The 15,293-nt window shown below is 36.5% G+C and overlaps 1 protein-coding gene across 1 annotated transcript; it reads left to right on the top strand.

The window, feature by feature from the left end:
* Positions 1-260: 260 nt before the first annotated feature.
* LOC136813671 (collagen alpha-3(VI) chain-like) lies at positions 261-14,960 on the top strand. The gene is made up of 16 exons (XM_067070169.1): positions 261-803; positions 1,544-1,901; positions 2,505-2,672; positions 3,011-3,210; positions 3,727-3,804; positions 7,629-7,770; positions 8,142-8,350; positions 8,951-9,103; positions 9,687-9,842; positions 10,568-10,686; positions 11,150-11,278; positions 11,676-11,832; positions 12,236-12,415; positions 12,738-12,868; positions 13,301-13,455; positions 14,284-14,960. The coding sequence occupies exons 1-16, from the start codon at positions 749-751 to the stop codon at positions 14,720-14,722; spliced, it is 2,829 nt and encodes a 942-aa protein (XP_066926270.1). The 5' UTR covers positions 261-748; the 3' UTR covers positions 14,723-14,960.
* Positions 14,961-15,293: the final 333 nt, after the last annotated feature.

Raw genomic sequence — 15,293 nt, forward strand, 5'->3', positions numbered from 1 at the left:
TTTTTGCTATTTGTCATTAGATATGTCAATCGATTTGGTCTTCTTACTGAGCCGAAATTTCTGTTTAATTTGTATTCAATGAATTCGTGATATTCAAGACTTATTGTTTTACGTGTTTACGTTAGGTGTTTGCCACTAAACAATACAATTGGTGACAAACGCCTGGCGGGTTATTTTAGGTGCTTACGTCTGGAATATCATACAGTAACCAGGGAATTTATGAAAATACAGACAATCCATGTACTTCTTTTTTTTCATTTGCACAAGTGACATCTAACTTGTTACGTGATGTTAACAGACGCCCTTTATGTCATCTAGCGGTTTTCACAGGTTATTTTCTACACGAAAACAGATCTACTTCAAACATCATGTCGGTTTTTTTGATATCACTCACGATTGGTTGACGTACGCTTTCTTTTTAAGAGAATGAAGAAAAAACATCATGGAATCTTTGGGTGTCGTATTATAGTTTAAACCAATCAGAGAGTTTGTTTAATATCATGTGATCATAAAAAGAACCAATGAAAGAAATCTTTCGGAGTAATATCCAATTAGAACAAAACATTCTTGATGATGACCCATTCACCGAATCACCCAATCAGGAGTCAGCTTTTATTGTATCAACCAATGGAAATAAACTATTCCAACCACGTGAGGTATCAACCTGAAATGAGGATATATAAATCAATGTTTAAAGGGATGACCTTCAGTAAAGAAAAAAAATCGAGTAAATGGTAAAGAAGAAATCATGAAATTTTTGGGCGGATTTGTTTTGTTGGCCCTTTTCCAGCTTTCCCAACAACGTAAGTTTGCGTCGATTTTTTATTTTATTTCTACTCTTAAAGGTTATTGGAAACAACGGTTAAACTCTGAAATGGCTGCAGAATCTATCGAATTCGGGGTGATTGACCTTCATACCAAAGACCTCGTACTTAGTACAAAAATGGTACTTGATGCTTTCCTACTTGATGCTCATGAGTGAGAAAGAACCAAAAATTGAGTTACCTATGTATAGAGAAGCCTGTCGGGTCACAGACTTACTTACTTGATAATCCTTAGACCTCGGCTGAAAGATCTTTTCAAAAACCTATAAATGAAGCGAGAGGTTAGAATAAGAGATCTGGGTCAGCAGAAGATTTTGAAAGCACGCCCTAGAACAAAAGAAGGAAGCTGGAAATCATCAGTAGTGCCCGCTTATTGTTATTATTTCCTGAGAGTACACCGTACACTAGTACACTAGTTTTACCAAGAAGCCTCAATGTTTCTTAAGAAATCGGCCTTTTGAGCCTTAAATGTTTCTTACATGTTTCTAAACTTTTTGACATAATCAGCCTCATGGAAGGCTGGATTGGAAGGTTCTTAAAAAAAACGAATTAAAAAATGTTATCTTCTCATTCTCAGCCTCAGCATGTTTCTTAGATGTTTCTTAGTTTTTAGGCATTCTGAGCCTCATGTTTCTTACAATTGTGTTTCTTAAAAAAAAAAAACAAGTATCTATTAATAACCAGTAAACATTCCAATTTGCTTTATATTTTTTCTTCAGAGATCGGGATCGGTGGTCTACCAATGTTTGGGAGCTTCGGAAGCTTAAAAGACACTTCATCAAGATTCAAACCTTCCGGTCTCGGTTCCTTACCCTCTATATTAAAAAATAAGAAGACATGCAATGGTAAACAGAAAAATATTCTAGTCGTATTCGAATCACCGACTAAAAATCGACTCAATGACTTTCCAAGTATCCGGAACTTTTATCGGGATTTGACAGCGGAATTTGACAAAGATGGTTGTATCCGGTTTGGTTTCTTGTTGTCCGATCAAAGAATTGTGGAAGTGAAAAATATGGCGCATTCAATTGGCGTTCGTCCTAATATTAATACTGGAATAAACATACTCCGTAATCAGTAGGTTTTTTTTAAATCTGATTTTGCTTACTTTAAGTTGCTTTTGTTATCAATATAAAACTTTCAACGGGGCTAGTTTTCCAAATATTCGATTTTTTGTGGTCACTTTAAACTTTCGAATCTCTAGCAGTAGCGAAACAATCGAATTTGCGTGAAAACGTTTGAAACGAGTCTTTTTCCGAAAATCTTAAAATTGTATAAACTCATCAAGAAACAGAATGAATATTTTTCACTATATCGTAAAGTAAATACTTTTTTGATAATCTAAGCATGACAAACGATAGGCCTTGACCCAATAAGGATAAATATGGTATAATGTTTAACCAAGTTTTTCAGAAAATGAGCTAGAATGCTAAAGCAACCCTAGTCCTGACCCGAAAATTGCTGCTGCTTATTCACGATATGCACCATTGCAATGTCTTCCACGGACCTAACAGCTGATTGGTTGAATTTATGACGTATTGATAAATTTTACGTCACTTACAACCAATCAGCTACCTGGGTCCGTGATGTAATGTCAGAAGTCATTGCAACGGTGCATATCATGAATAAGAAAAAGTGTATTTTGTTGATGTACTTTTTATCTCTACTTCACTTTTACAGGAAACCCAAAGAGAACTTGCTCACCATCATCAACAACATTGAGAAGGGCCGATACTTCGATGGAAGTAAAGAAGGCTCTGAGAAAATCGTCATGTTTGTACTGACGTCATCAAAACAAGATGGCTTCCCTCCCCTCTCAACCGCAGTCAAAGGAATCCAAGGAGCCATGTGAGTGTATTTTCTTTCATGCGAAAGAGTCGAAATTTGAAGTCTACCAAAATTTGAACAGATGTCAACCATCATTTGATTTAGAGTTGGTTCAAGAATCTCGCGCACTCTACAGGCTCCGCCGACGGCCACTAGATGAATATACTTATTAGTTACTTGTGTGGCTAACTGTTCCAAATTTTTCAAAATATGCTATATTACCTTAAGAGAACTTATTTTGGCGGGAACTTATTTTGACGAATTCGGCGAATTTAGACAAAATTCGCCAAAATTAAAAATTTTCAGGATTTTTGCCGCCCGTTAAAATTGAATATTATTAATCGGATTTTTTCCATCAGGAATGTTAACGGAAATGAGCTACCCACATTCACATTCACCATCCTTGCTGTTGGTATCAATGAAGGTGCACAAGAAGACTTAAACAGAATCACGTTATCACCAAACCGTGTTATTACGTCACAATCGTGGGGCGGGTTGAGCAAGAATAGTGGCGTTTACAAATCTATCACAAACATGGCTTCCAACCCTCCTGCATACGGTAAAACAATTCTTTCGATTTTCAACACGATAGATAGAACTATTTATAATAAAATTACAGTAGAATATTCAATATTATATTGATATTTTCTGATCTCAATAGGGAAATAAACCCCTACAAAAAAAAGTCAAACAACTCGAATTTTCCATAAATGTTACGTAATCTAGTTCCCCGTGCGCGTTCGAGACCATGTTCGCACATAAGGGTTCTGTTTCGCTCTGAAACGAAATGAAGCTATTCTATTGGTTAGAATTGACGTAAATCTTGAACTTAGTGTGATGAAAGTCTCTATAGGGACTATTGTATTCGAATTTTTAGTCATTTTGATTTCCTCACTTAGAGAATAAGTTCCACGAAAGATTATAATGATAATCGGGCTGACCGGATGGTGAGTGGATAGAACTTCTTGTCCCATTCTCTGGCCAGTTTCGACGGTGTCTGAACCGGTTATATAAAACAGGTTCCTGTTCAAATGAATAAGGTATTGAAATGTGAGTTTAAATTTCTTTATCATAGGTCAATCGACAGCTCCCACTGCATTTCAATCCAATCTATTCGGTGGTTTGAATACACTTAAAGACACAAGCAACGAAGGTGAATTTGACATGATTTTCTGAAATTAAGACAGATCTAGCCAGAAATAGTATCCGTGGGTTTATACATCTTACTTAAACCAGATAAACAAAAGCAAGGCTATTCATGATAAGCACTATTGCAATGTCTTCCACGGTCCCAACAGCTGATTGGTCGAAATTGACGTATTAACTGATTTTACCTCACTTACAACCAATCAGCTGTTGGGTACGTGATGTAATGCCAGAAGACATTGCAATATTGCATATCACGAAGGCTATACTCTTTCAACACTTCTTTCATTTCATCAGGAAATATAGATTAACGACCCCTCCCCCCCCCCAGCGGCACCCCTAATCACGCCCCCACGCAAAAAAATCTTCTCTATCACGCATCACGAAAATCGCTAAAATTTGTCATCACACAAAAAATGGCGAAAAATAGCCCAAATCACGCATCACGCCTCAAATTTTTGCCCTATCACGCATCACGCCAAAATCTCTCATCACGCCATCACGCAAGAAAAAAGTCCCAATCACGCCATCACGCAAACCGCTGGGGGGTCCTCATTGACTAAATAGCGCTCTGCAACGCATACGTCATGATTATTACTTTTCGTTTATTTTTGACATTTGTACGAGTTGCAATCCCACAATTCAATGCGGCTCAATTAAAGATACGTGCAAGTTCCTATATATCTTTTTTCAAATGATGCAATTAACGTGCAAAAGAGATTAACGCAAAGATTGATGGGGTTGGAACTCGTACAAACACATCGAGAGTAATGATTATGTCAAAAATATAATCTATTTTTAGATTCGGCGCGGTACGCTATTGATTTGCAATCTGCCTGTCCATGTATTAAATTGAAAACTAAAATTTGAACGTTTTTCAAAATTTGGAATTCGGGTGAGAATTGCAATTTTAATACTTTTATTTCATTGGATGTTTTGATTTTGGAGGTGTTCAGTGGGTTTTAAGCTATATTCCCAGCCCTATTGGAGCAAACTTTAGCTTTTGAATCATTTGTTGTGTTTAAGGGAAATCCACTTTTTATCAAATATTTTGTCCGATATTTTATTCGCAGTGCCGTAGGAAGCATTTCCATATTGGGGGGGGGGGCTGAAGTTTAGTGACACCGCGAGGGCCAACCATGGTTTGGCCCGGGGGGGGGGGGGAATTTTGAAAAATTTTAGCTCTAGATTGCTTGAAAATGCACTCAATTGTGACAATTATGACAAATTAAAAAAGAAAAACTTTGCATTTTGCAAAATAACCATTTTTGAAAGAATTATTGGGGGGGGGCATAGCCCCCCCCTTGCCCCCCCAGTTGCTACGACACTGATTCGAATTTAGATTTTTGACAACCTTTCATAAAAGCTCTTGAAAAAACCTCTGCCTAGTTCGAAAACCTTGGACAAAGACCTAATCAACATCTAGTCTGCCTATGTCTTCTGACGACTGGAAGACAGACGAGGAATTAGACAATGATGTTATAAATAAAATTCAATATTATTCCGTTGAGAGGTCGATAGATCTGTGAAATATAATTCTATGAAAAAAAGAAGAAAATCTTTAATAATTACCATCACTATGGATGGGTTGTAAACACTAATCACTAACCAATTAATTGCTTTCCATGATAAAAGGAAATGTGCCCAATTGTCTGTATTTTCTTCAGTGCATATATATGACTTTATTATATTCTAGTTCTATGAAGTTTTTTTTTTTTTTTCCATTTGATGTTTAATTATTTTCAATTAATTTAATTTAGATAGTTGATAGCTCACTTATTTATGTCAAAATACTGGTCGTGTTTTGCAAGGTCCAGTACACTTTTACACAGCCTTCGGTGTTGCAATCTATGCAAGTTTTACTCATTCTATCTTACGCTCTGTCGTGATTCTATCTCACCGAGTTCTTAGATCTATTTTGTCGCTTACTTTACCTCTAGCCACCAATAGTACTTGAACCTTAGTCTAGTCTAGCTTATAACATTATGTTAGTATTTTTTTTTTTAAATATATTCGTTAATTTTTTATAATAGCACACATTGCGATGGCCTCAGCTAGCATACTCAGATACTCGGATTTGTTTAGGTTTTAGTCTAGCTCTATCACTATTCACATTTTACCCCTTATACTTCTTAATCCTAATCATTTTATTCGTCATACTAGCCCACCGCTTCGTCCCTATCTGCTTGTCCGCATACGGCCCCAATTTTTCTTCAGTATACTACCAGGTTATTTTACAATTTTTGGACCTACCCCGGTGGGGTGGAGGTCCTATAAATTAACCCGTGTTCGTTAGTTCGTTCGTTCGTTCGTTCGTTCGTTAGTTACCAACTTTTCTCGAGATTGGCTCATTCAATTTTTCTGATTTTTTGCACAAAGGTGCATTACTATAAACCCTCGAATGTGACGGAGCCCGATTTTCGAAAAAAAAATTTTTCCGGCCGGTAGAACCGGAAATGTCCCGAAAAAAGCGGTTTTTTGAGATTTTCTCGAGATTTTATCATTAGTTTTTTGCGATTTTTTGCACATAGATGCACATTTGTACTGCCGAAAAGGTGTCGAAAACCGTTTGCCGAAAAAAAATTTTTTCCGGTCTGTAGAACCGGAAATGTGCCGGAAATCGTCGTTTTTTCACATTTCCGTCACATTTTTTTCAACTTATTTAATTGTTTCTTTACAGAAAAATGTTCTTTATGATGATGCCCAAAACTTAGCATCGTTTGATTTCCAAAAAATCATCCTTTGAATCCGGAACTCCTTAAAAATCGCCGGAACAGCCGAAAACCGGCGTAAAACGGTTTTCCTTCATTTTTTCAACTTATACTCGACAGATTTTCATGATTTTTTGCACAATGATGTAAAATGGCAATGCCCAAAATGTGACAGAGCCCAATTTTCGAAAAAAAAAATTTTCCGGCCGGTAGAACCGGAAATGTCCCGAAAAAAGCGGTTTTTTGAGATTTTCTCGAGATTTTATCATTAGTTCATTGCGATTTTTTGCACATAGATGCACATTAGTACTGCCGAAAAGGTGTCGAAAACCGTTTGCCGAAAAAAAAATTTTTCCGGTCTGTAGAACCGGAAATGTGCCGGAAATCGTAGTTTTTTCACATTTCCGTCACATTTTTTCAACTTATTTAATTGTTTCTTTACAGAAAAATGTTCTTTATGATGATGCCCAAAACTTAGCATCGTTTGATTTCCAAAAAAATCATCCTTTGAATCCGGAACTCCTTAAAAATCGCCGGAACAGCCGAAAACCAGCGTAAAACGGTTTTCCTTCATTTTTTCAACTTATACTCGACAGATTTTCATGATTTTTCTTTCACCGTTAAACATCGATGCGTTTCTTAATTGCTTTCTCCGTTCCAATAGATATATAAATCGAAATTTAAAATTATACATTACTTCCATTAAATTCTAATTATTCGTTTTATAAATAGGTAGGTCCATTAAAGTATTACTTGTTTTTCTAGACATTGCACATATATTATATACAGAATTTTCAGGTGAAGAGCCAAATGTAAATTTTGGAAATGCCAGAAATATATCATTATTATTATTATTATTATTATTATTGAAGAACTGCATAGCACGCCATCTCCTATTATATTCTGCTTGTCAACAGTAGGATTCAAATGAAGTGGAAATACTGAAACTGAAATTCTCGCTCCGACCTTTAGATTTTGAAAAACGTTAAAATACCCAAAATCGTCAATATACTTCGGCGCTGATTGTAATGTGAAAAGGAATATGGTATCTAAGTTAATAAGGTGTAAAAACTCGACAATGAACAATACTTTAGCGACAAACTCTTTGTTTTGGTTTCAGGAGATCAGTTGGTACTTGCAGCTCTTGCAGAAGAAGAAAAATGTCACCAAGCCGTGGATATTGCTTTTTTGGTGGATTCTTCGCACTCTATTCGACTGGATTGGCAAAAAGAATTATTCTTTGTTCAACAAATTGCTCACAGGTACAGTAGTTTGAGCAGCTTCACTAATCATTGTAGGAATTTTCTTTTGTTGGCTTAAAATTAATCGAGAAAAAGAACAGTTGAGGCCTTCACGTAATATTATCAAAGTATTTGTTCAATCAGTAGATAATCAGTGATTTTTCTATAGGATTTGGAGAAATTCTATGCGTTGTGTATATTTTCATTTACATACATTTTTACATAACAGTGTCTGGATTGCATAAGTTTTACGCTTAACTTTTTCGTTTGACAACTTTGTAGACTATTTGACTATTACTTAGGATGGGACAGGCTCCCGCACTTTTCATCTTTACAATAAACCTAAATCACATGACCTTGTTTAACCAATCAGATTCTTCCATTATTCAAAGGTTCAACATCAGCGAGGCAGGAGCACATGCTGGAGTTGTGGTGTTCAGCGATTTGTCGCACACCACAAGAGTGGAGATCAAAATGAAGGATTATTTGAACTGGAAAGACTTCAACGAAGCGGTCAAGAATCTACCATACATTGGATATCGGACAAGAATGGATTTAGCTTTTAACCGGACGCACCAAGAATTATTCACCAAAGAAGGAGGTCAGTTATATTATTGGGCTTTTCCAGAAATTTTTTTTACCCTCACTGTTGAGGATATTGATCTTTCGAAGTATCGAACCCCCTGGATATCCACTCTTAAAAATATGCTCAACCCCCTGGATATCCTCTCTTTAAAGATGCTTACCCCTTGGATATCGTATTTTTTACTTGAAAAGACACTTTACCCCTGGATATCCGCTCCCTTGAAGATATTTAACCCCCTGGATATCCACTTTTGAACAAAAATTGTTAACCCCCTGGATATCCGATATCCTCAACAGAGGGGACACGGACTATTTCTGGAAAAGCCCATTATAAGCACATTTTCTTGTTGATTTTCCCCTTTTTATTGAGTAAAGCAAGGCTGTGTTTCGGGTCTTCTATGGGCAATAAGAAAAGTTTTTTTACGTTTTTCTAAGCTTTTCTATTATTTTAGTTTATTAGATAATTTGATTTTTGCAAACGAAAGCCTTAACCCAATAAGCCTAAATGGTAAAATATTTGGGACTGAAATCCCTCTCAGAATGTATATAGACTCAACATAAGGTAAGGTAAAGTAAATTATCTTGACCAATCAAAATAACTTTGTTAACATTTCAGGTGTCCGTGAAGCGATCATACCACGTTTGGTGATTCTTATCACTGACGGTAAACAAAACCCGACAAAGTCGAACGACAAAACAGAAGCTTATGACCCTGTACAAACATCCAAACCACTTTACGAACACCCGAACACTGCTATCATCGCTATCGGTATGAACATTTATATGTGTCATCACAAGCGACTTTAAATACAAATAAAAAGTAACGTTCCAGTAAAGCGAGCAATATGGAACGTTCTTGAACGTTTAGGAACGTGCTTGGAACGCTAGAAAACGTTCTTGAACGTGTCTGGTCATTCTCTTTTATTTACTAGTTTAAGAACGTCTTAGAAGATTTGGTAACGTTGTAGAACCTTCATGAACGTTCTCGAACGTTCTGGAACGTTCATGAACGTCTCGAGAACCCTCCATTTAATTTGTACTTCAAATCGCTTGTGAATATATAAAACCTATAAAACCTAAGATTAAGAGTTAAAGTCAACTCTCTTTAAATCAAATCAAATCTTTCTATAGTTCGAAAGTGAATATTGCCCCCTCATTTATTCCTGATTTGAAGGGAATTCTTCGCCCCCTGAAGTTGGAATTGGAGAGGGTTTCAGAGAGGTCTTAAAGAGTATGTATATCTATTATATATCTAGGGCTATATCTATTATCATACAATTAATCATATGATTAGATTGTGTCAAAAAGGATGCGTCCAAAATCTAAGTTATATTTCCTTTTCTCGTTTCTAGGTGTGACCAAGGACGTCGATAGAGAACAATTGAACCAAATCACACGTGACCCATCCAAAGTATCCGTGGTTGATTCCATCGAAGAATTGATTTCTAAGGAATTTGTCAAACAAATCTCAAAGAAACTATGCGAAGCCCCTGCTAAAATACCAACACGTATGATAATAGTTTTTATCAACTACTTTATTTCATAATTCATATTACCCTGCGGCGCTTATGGGTCCTTATTTCAACCTTCCCAAAATGCACTGTATGGGTCGAAATGAGCAAATATTAGTAAAAGTGCACTTTAAGGATGTAAAAATTTGGAAAATCAGATCTTATTTATTTTGCCTGAAAATGGACTAAACTTTTTAAGAAAATGTAACGTAAGGATCGATTTTTCGCCCAAATTTACTCAAATTTGGCTAAACTTTTTCTGCACTGTAAGGGTCCGTTTTCAAAGGCCTAATTTCGGGCCGCGTGTACGGTCGTTTTTGAATCGAGCGCCCCCTTTAGTCAGACTTTCGATTGTTTTAGAGCGTTAACCGGCTCAGTTATCTATGACCTGGACGCGACATTGGAAGGAGAGGAGACTTTGAACCACGAACGCCTGGTTTGCGGGCGTGATACCTTAGACCAGTCGGTTCGGTCTTCGCTTCTTAGTTATTTATTGGTTGTTGGTATACATGATACTTGGGCTTCCTGCAACTTTTAGTTTCATCTATAATTTAAATGGTAAAAAGGTGGTAGATTAGACCTATATTATATCCTGACTACCATCTGTAGATCAGTAAATTCTGTTGTTCTGCTTATTGAAAGCAAGAGGTTCTCAATATCGGCCTCGATCTACCATTGTGTTTTTTTTGCATAAAATAATTATCCTTCGTCATTCATTGCAGAACCACCAGCGGTGACGACCACGTGTGCACCACCGAAAGTCAATTTCACATGCCAGGGGGTTGGTAAATGCTCTTCGTGTTGTGGAAGTAATGATGTCTACATCAATATCTTTCAATCGGTAAGACAAAGACACAATTTTTTCATTATAATGAAATTTTGAGTCAAAGCAAAGAGTTTGAGTTGAAGCAAAGAAACAAATGACCGACCAGTCCGTTTTTCTAAGTTTATTCAAAAATTGGAAAGGTCTAACGTCAATAAATCGTTTATGTGTCCATTATATTATAACGCCTGGTTTTCATTTATGGGGTGTAAATCCTTTTCACAGAGTCTCCTACTAGTTTCATTACTATATGGTGTACACACAGCACGAATTATACGTTTTATTTGACCAGTGAAATCATCTAAGAAGACAAGAAAATTCGAGAGGAGCTGGAAAATCTTTCTTTATTTTCTTAAACTCAGGATTTTAAAATCCTAATGTTTTTTATGTTTAAGAAAATATATTGCTTTTTTGTGGTATATTCTCAGTGTGTAATTTCCCATCGGTCTCGACATTTAAAGCTCATCCATCTTCATTTCAGTCGGGCAATTACGTGATGCAGGGAATGAAATTGACACAAACAGATGGCAAAATGAGTGGATCAAACATCCCATCAACCACCACAAATATCAATCTCTCATCTACTGAAGATATCATCAACGCAATCACGGTATTGTAACTTTTCTATAGGATATACAGTTAGCTCCCTCTAATTCGAAAATGAGATCCATCGGATGAAAGGGGAAAAGGTGCAATGAAGCTTTTTTCGTGTATTTAGGGAAGTTTGCTTTTGTAAATCTACACAGCCAGGTTGACAAGGATCGAGGGTCCAAATTAGCAATTTTATTTTCACTGTCTTGTAAATTTTAAAAGCTTTTTAGATAATCTAACCATGGCAAACGATAGCTCTTAACCCAATAAGCATAAATATGGTATGATATTAAGGGTGGTCAAAGCAAATATTTCAGAAAACAGCCCTGATCCGAAAATTGGATTTGGTTATAAAAAAATGTATATTACTGCTAAAACCTTGTGACATTTTGTTTTTGCTTCACCCATCAAATTAGACTCTATTACCTCAACAAAAAGACCTCGCTGAACGCCTTCGAAAGATCTTGGATAAACACCCATCAGTTGCCGGTGGTTTAGCAAGCCCACTCCGAGCAAGTCCTGGTGTCGCTGATTTGAAAAGAAAAAGAAGATCCATAGAATTCAGTAACACTGGTATGATTTAATCCTTCAAACCCGAGTGACGCTATCACAGTTCAAAATTAGCCGATATACCGATGTCCAGACTTACGATTATAACTCCTGACTATTCGATTTAAAAGACATACACTAAATGCTTTTTGAAGGAGTATTTAAAAATACCTTTTTAATGATATGATAACAGTTGTCTAACTCTCAAGTTTCAAGCTTTTGTGTCAATTTGAAGTATTGGATTTTTACAAAAAAGTTGGAAATTTTCACATTTTTCAAAAAATGTTGCGTGCTTGAAAGGTTAAGTCTTGTAATCTTTTATGAAATACTGGTGTATTTCCGACAGTGTAAGTGAAGAGGCCAAACGATTTGAAAATCATTTTCACAGATAGTATATATCTTCAACTTCTCATCTTTTTGTTTACAGGTTCAGAATTCACCATCTATGACCTCGCCAAAACAGCCGGTTGTGGATTATTCGTGAAATCGTTACACAAGCACAATCTTTTACACTTTTTACGTCAACCGAAACATTTGAATGACGGACCAACTTTGTTTTGTCCAACTGATGATGCTTTCAGAAAGTTCTTAAGACAACCAAGAGCAGGTAATAGTTTTATGCATTGTTGTTTCTATGCTTATTTGGTTTACTCGTGTTAAAAATGATAGCTAGTGAGAATAAAATATCAACAGAGGTATTGCCAATGGGCTAAAAATTGAATTAGGAATAGAGTGGGGATTTTCAAAGGTACAGTGGGGATTCTCAAAGGTTGATTACTTTATGTTCCCAGACTTACTGGGTCTGTGATTCGGGACGTTGAACGGGTTTTAAAGTCCAATTTGATTTTAAACCTGTAACTTTTTAGGCACTCTAAGACTCGATAAACTTGACAAACTTGATTCCAAAATGTTATTTCTGACAATTATAGGTCTCAATGAAAAGGACGACGTTTTGTTGTACCACCTTGTGTCCGAAATTATCGCACCCACGACTGTCCGATCACAACACCATGGTGCAGTGCTTCATCTTGGTATCTCCGCCCTGTCTGGGAACAGAATTGTAAGTGAACATTTGTTTATGATCTAAAACCTAATGTTTCAATGAAAATGTGTGAGGTTCTTGAATAAAGAGAAATACATTTACGGAGACATACGGGTAGCACAGAGACAACATGAAGAACGAGGAAAAAGATTCGAACCTAGGCTACGGCATATCTTCCTTCATTTCGAGTGTAAAACTCCTAGTCTCGGATACCTAAAGCGTTTTTCAAAAATTTTTCAACCAGGACATTCATTCTTATTCCAACCCCCCACTTTTTATTCCAATCCCCCCACCGGTTATTAATTTTGGAGAGGTTCTATTTCTCCATCGCATCAGACACAACGATCTTTGATGCCACCAGAAGCATGCATTGTTGTGTGCTCTCTGCGATGCGACTAAGTAAATTTCTTCCCTTGTATGGATTATCAAATTCTTCCCCTTCCCCTTCAGACAGCATTGAAAGTTGAGGAGGCGAACATTTTATACCACATTCGGAACGAACGTATGGTGCTCTCTGTAATCGATGAAGTTTTAATTCCACCCACTGCTTCCTTACTTCAAGTTCTGAAGACTATGGATATGAAACAAACTTCAATGTTTAGAAGGTATTTCAATCTGTTTTATGGTTTTCATCTTTTGAAATTTCTACTTCGGTGGAACCTGTCAAAAGTTTCCCAGTAAATTTGTAGCACTGGGCGAATCATAGATTTCCGAAATTGGAGATATGAGAGGAATCAAGACATTTCTTACGGAGTTTCGAAAATATAAAAATTTCACTATGGCATATTAGGAAAAAAATTTCCTTACATTTCAAGGAATGGAAACATATCTCCCCACGCTTTTGTATTAGAACATGGTTCCCAATTTCCCTCACATGGCATGGTCAAGGCCAAGTGAATCACACCGGGGGGGTACTAGAGTTTGCGAATGAGAGGTATGTGCGGACGGGACCTCCGAAAAGCGACCTTTAGAGAGACTGATTTTTGCTGGAAAGGTGACCCTTAGAGAGACTTTTTGAATTTTTTTTTTCGATTTTTAAAAAAAGTCATACCCTTAGAGAGACTTTATTACAATTTTTTTTCTGTAAATCAAAAAAAATCCTGAATTTTCCGACCCTTAGAGAGACGAATTTAAAACTTTCTGATTTTCCGACCCTTAGAGAGACTTTAAAAGGTGAAAAAACCGACCCTTACCGTCCGCACACACCCATCATCCATTTTTGCCTAAGTACCCCCCCCCCCCCCTGGGAAATCACAGCATCGGTGAGAATCGAACCCTGAACTCCTGCACTACTACATGTGAAGTTAATCATTCTTTTACTAACTGACTGTTCATTTAAGTGATCCTTTATTGAATCGTCTAGGAACACTCTTTCTCTCGCCAAATCAAAACCAGTATGATATTTTAATTAACATTTCTTGTTTTCACTTCAGTTTGTTGGACATGAGTGGCTTTAATGCAAGCGATTTCGAACAAGTTGACAAAATATGTTTTGAATCGGGAGCTTGTGTTGGTATGCATAAAAACTTACAACAAAAATTCACACAATCTTCACCACTCACCGTCCTCGCACCAACAAACCGTGAGATGCTGTCCATGAAAAAATTTGAATTGAATAACTTGTACACTGATAAGAAATACCGTGATTTATGGTTACGTCAGCATGTTTTTGTCGGACAGATAACGTCCGGTAATAATGCCGAACATGAGGAAGTGATGGTGTCCAGTGACTCTTCGCATTCTGCTGCTACACGTGTTCGAGGTCTGGAGACGAGTCAAATCAAGTTGAATGTTTTCGGACGCGTTTATGATGTCATGAAAGGGCCAATGAAATTCCGTGAAGGCTCTGTCTACATTGTTGAGCAAGAATAGAGAAACTTTTCGGTTCATCAAGATGTTTTTTTTCGACCATATCAACTTTCTAGAATAAGTATTTTAATAGATTTGTGATTTAGATAGAATTTTTTCTAATGTTTGTTGAATTATCGTTTTTGGATTAAAGTTGAAGTTTTTAACAAATTCTGTTATTAACATTGTACTTCTTTTGCACGTGGCTTTAAACATACCTTATTGTACAGTATCGAAAAAGAAATGATGTTTTTTGTCTGTACACTTCTACCCATCACTGAATCTGAATAAGCACCGCACGTTTGGCTGAAAATTGAAATTTAGCTTCTCAATTGCATCACAAGGTTAGGGAATCCGTCAAATATACTTCTTTTATAAGAACCAAATAATTTTCTGTGAGGCTCGGCTGTTCTTATTTTTCAATTTGACTAAAATTCTGCCATTCAAGTAGTCTCTGACCGTTTCTTAAAGTGTGTTTTTTTATCGTTTTTGAGTCTTATTGTTCTTACAACATTGTTCTAATAAACAAAAGAGTGTAACGAGGAAACAGTCAAATTGCTAAAATCTTCTTTGTCAATGCATACCTGGAACATGT

This window comes from Clytia hemisphaerica, unplaced genomic scaffold (genome assembly GCF_902728285.1).
Source record: "Clytia hemisphaerica strain Z4C2 unplaced genomic scaffold, Clytia hemisphaerica genome assembly, whole genome shotgun sequence".
NCBI lineage: Eukaryota > Metazoa > Cnidaria > Hydrozoa > Leptothecata > Clytiidae > Clytia > Clytia hemisphaerica.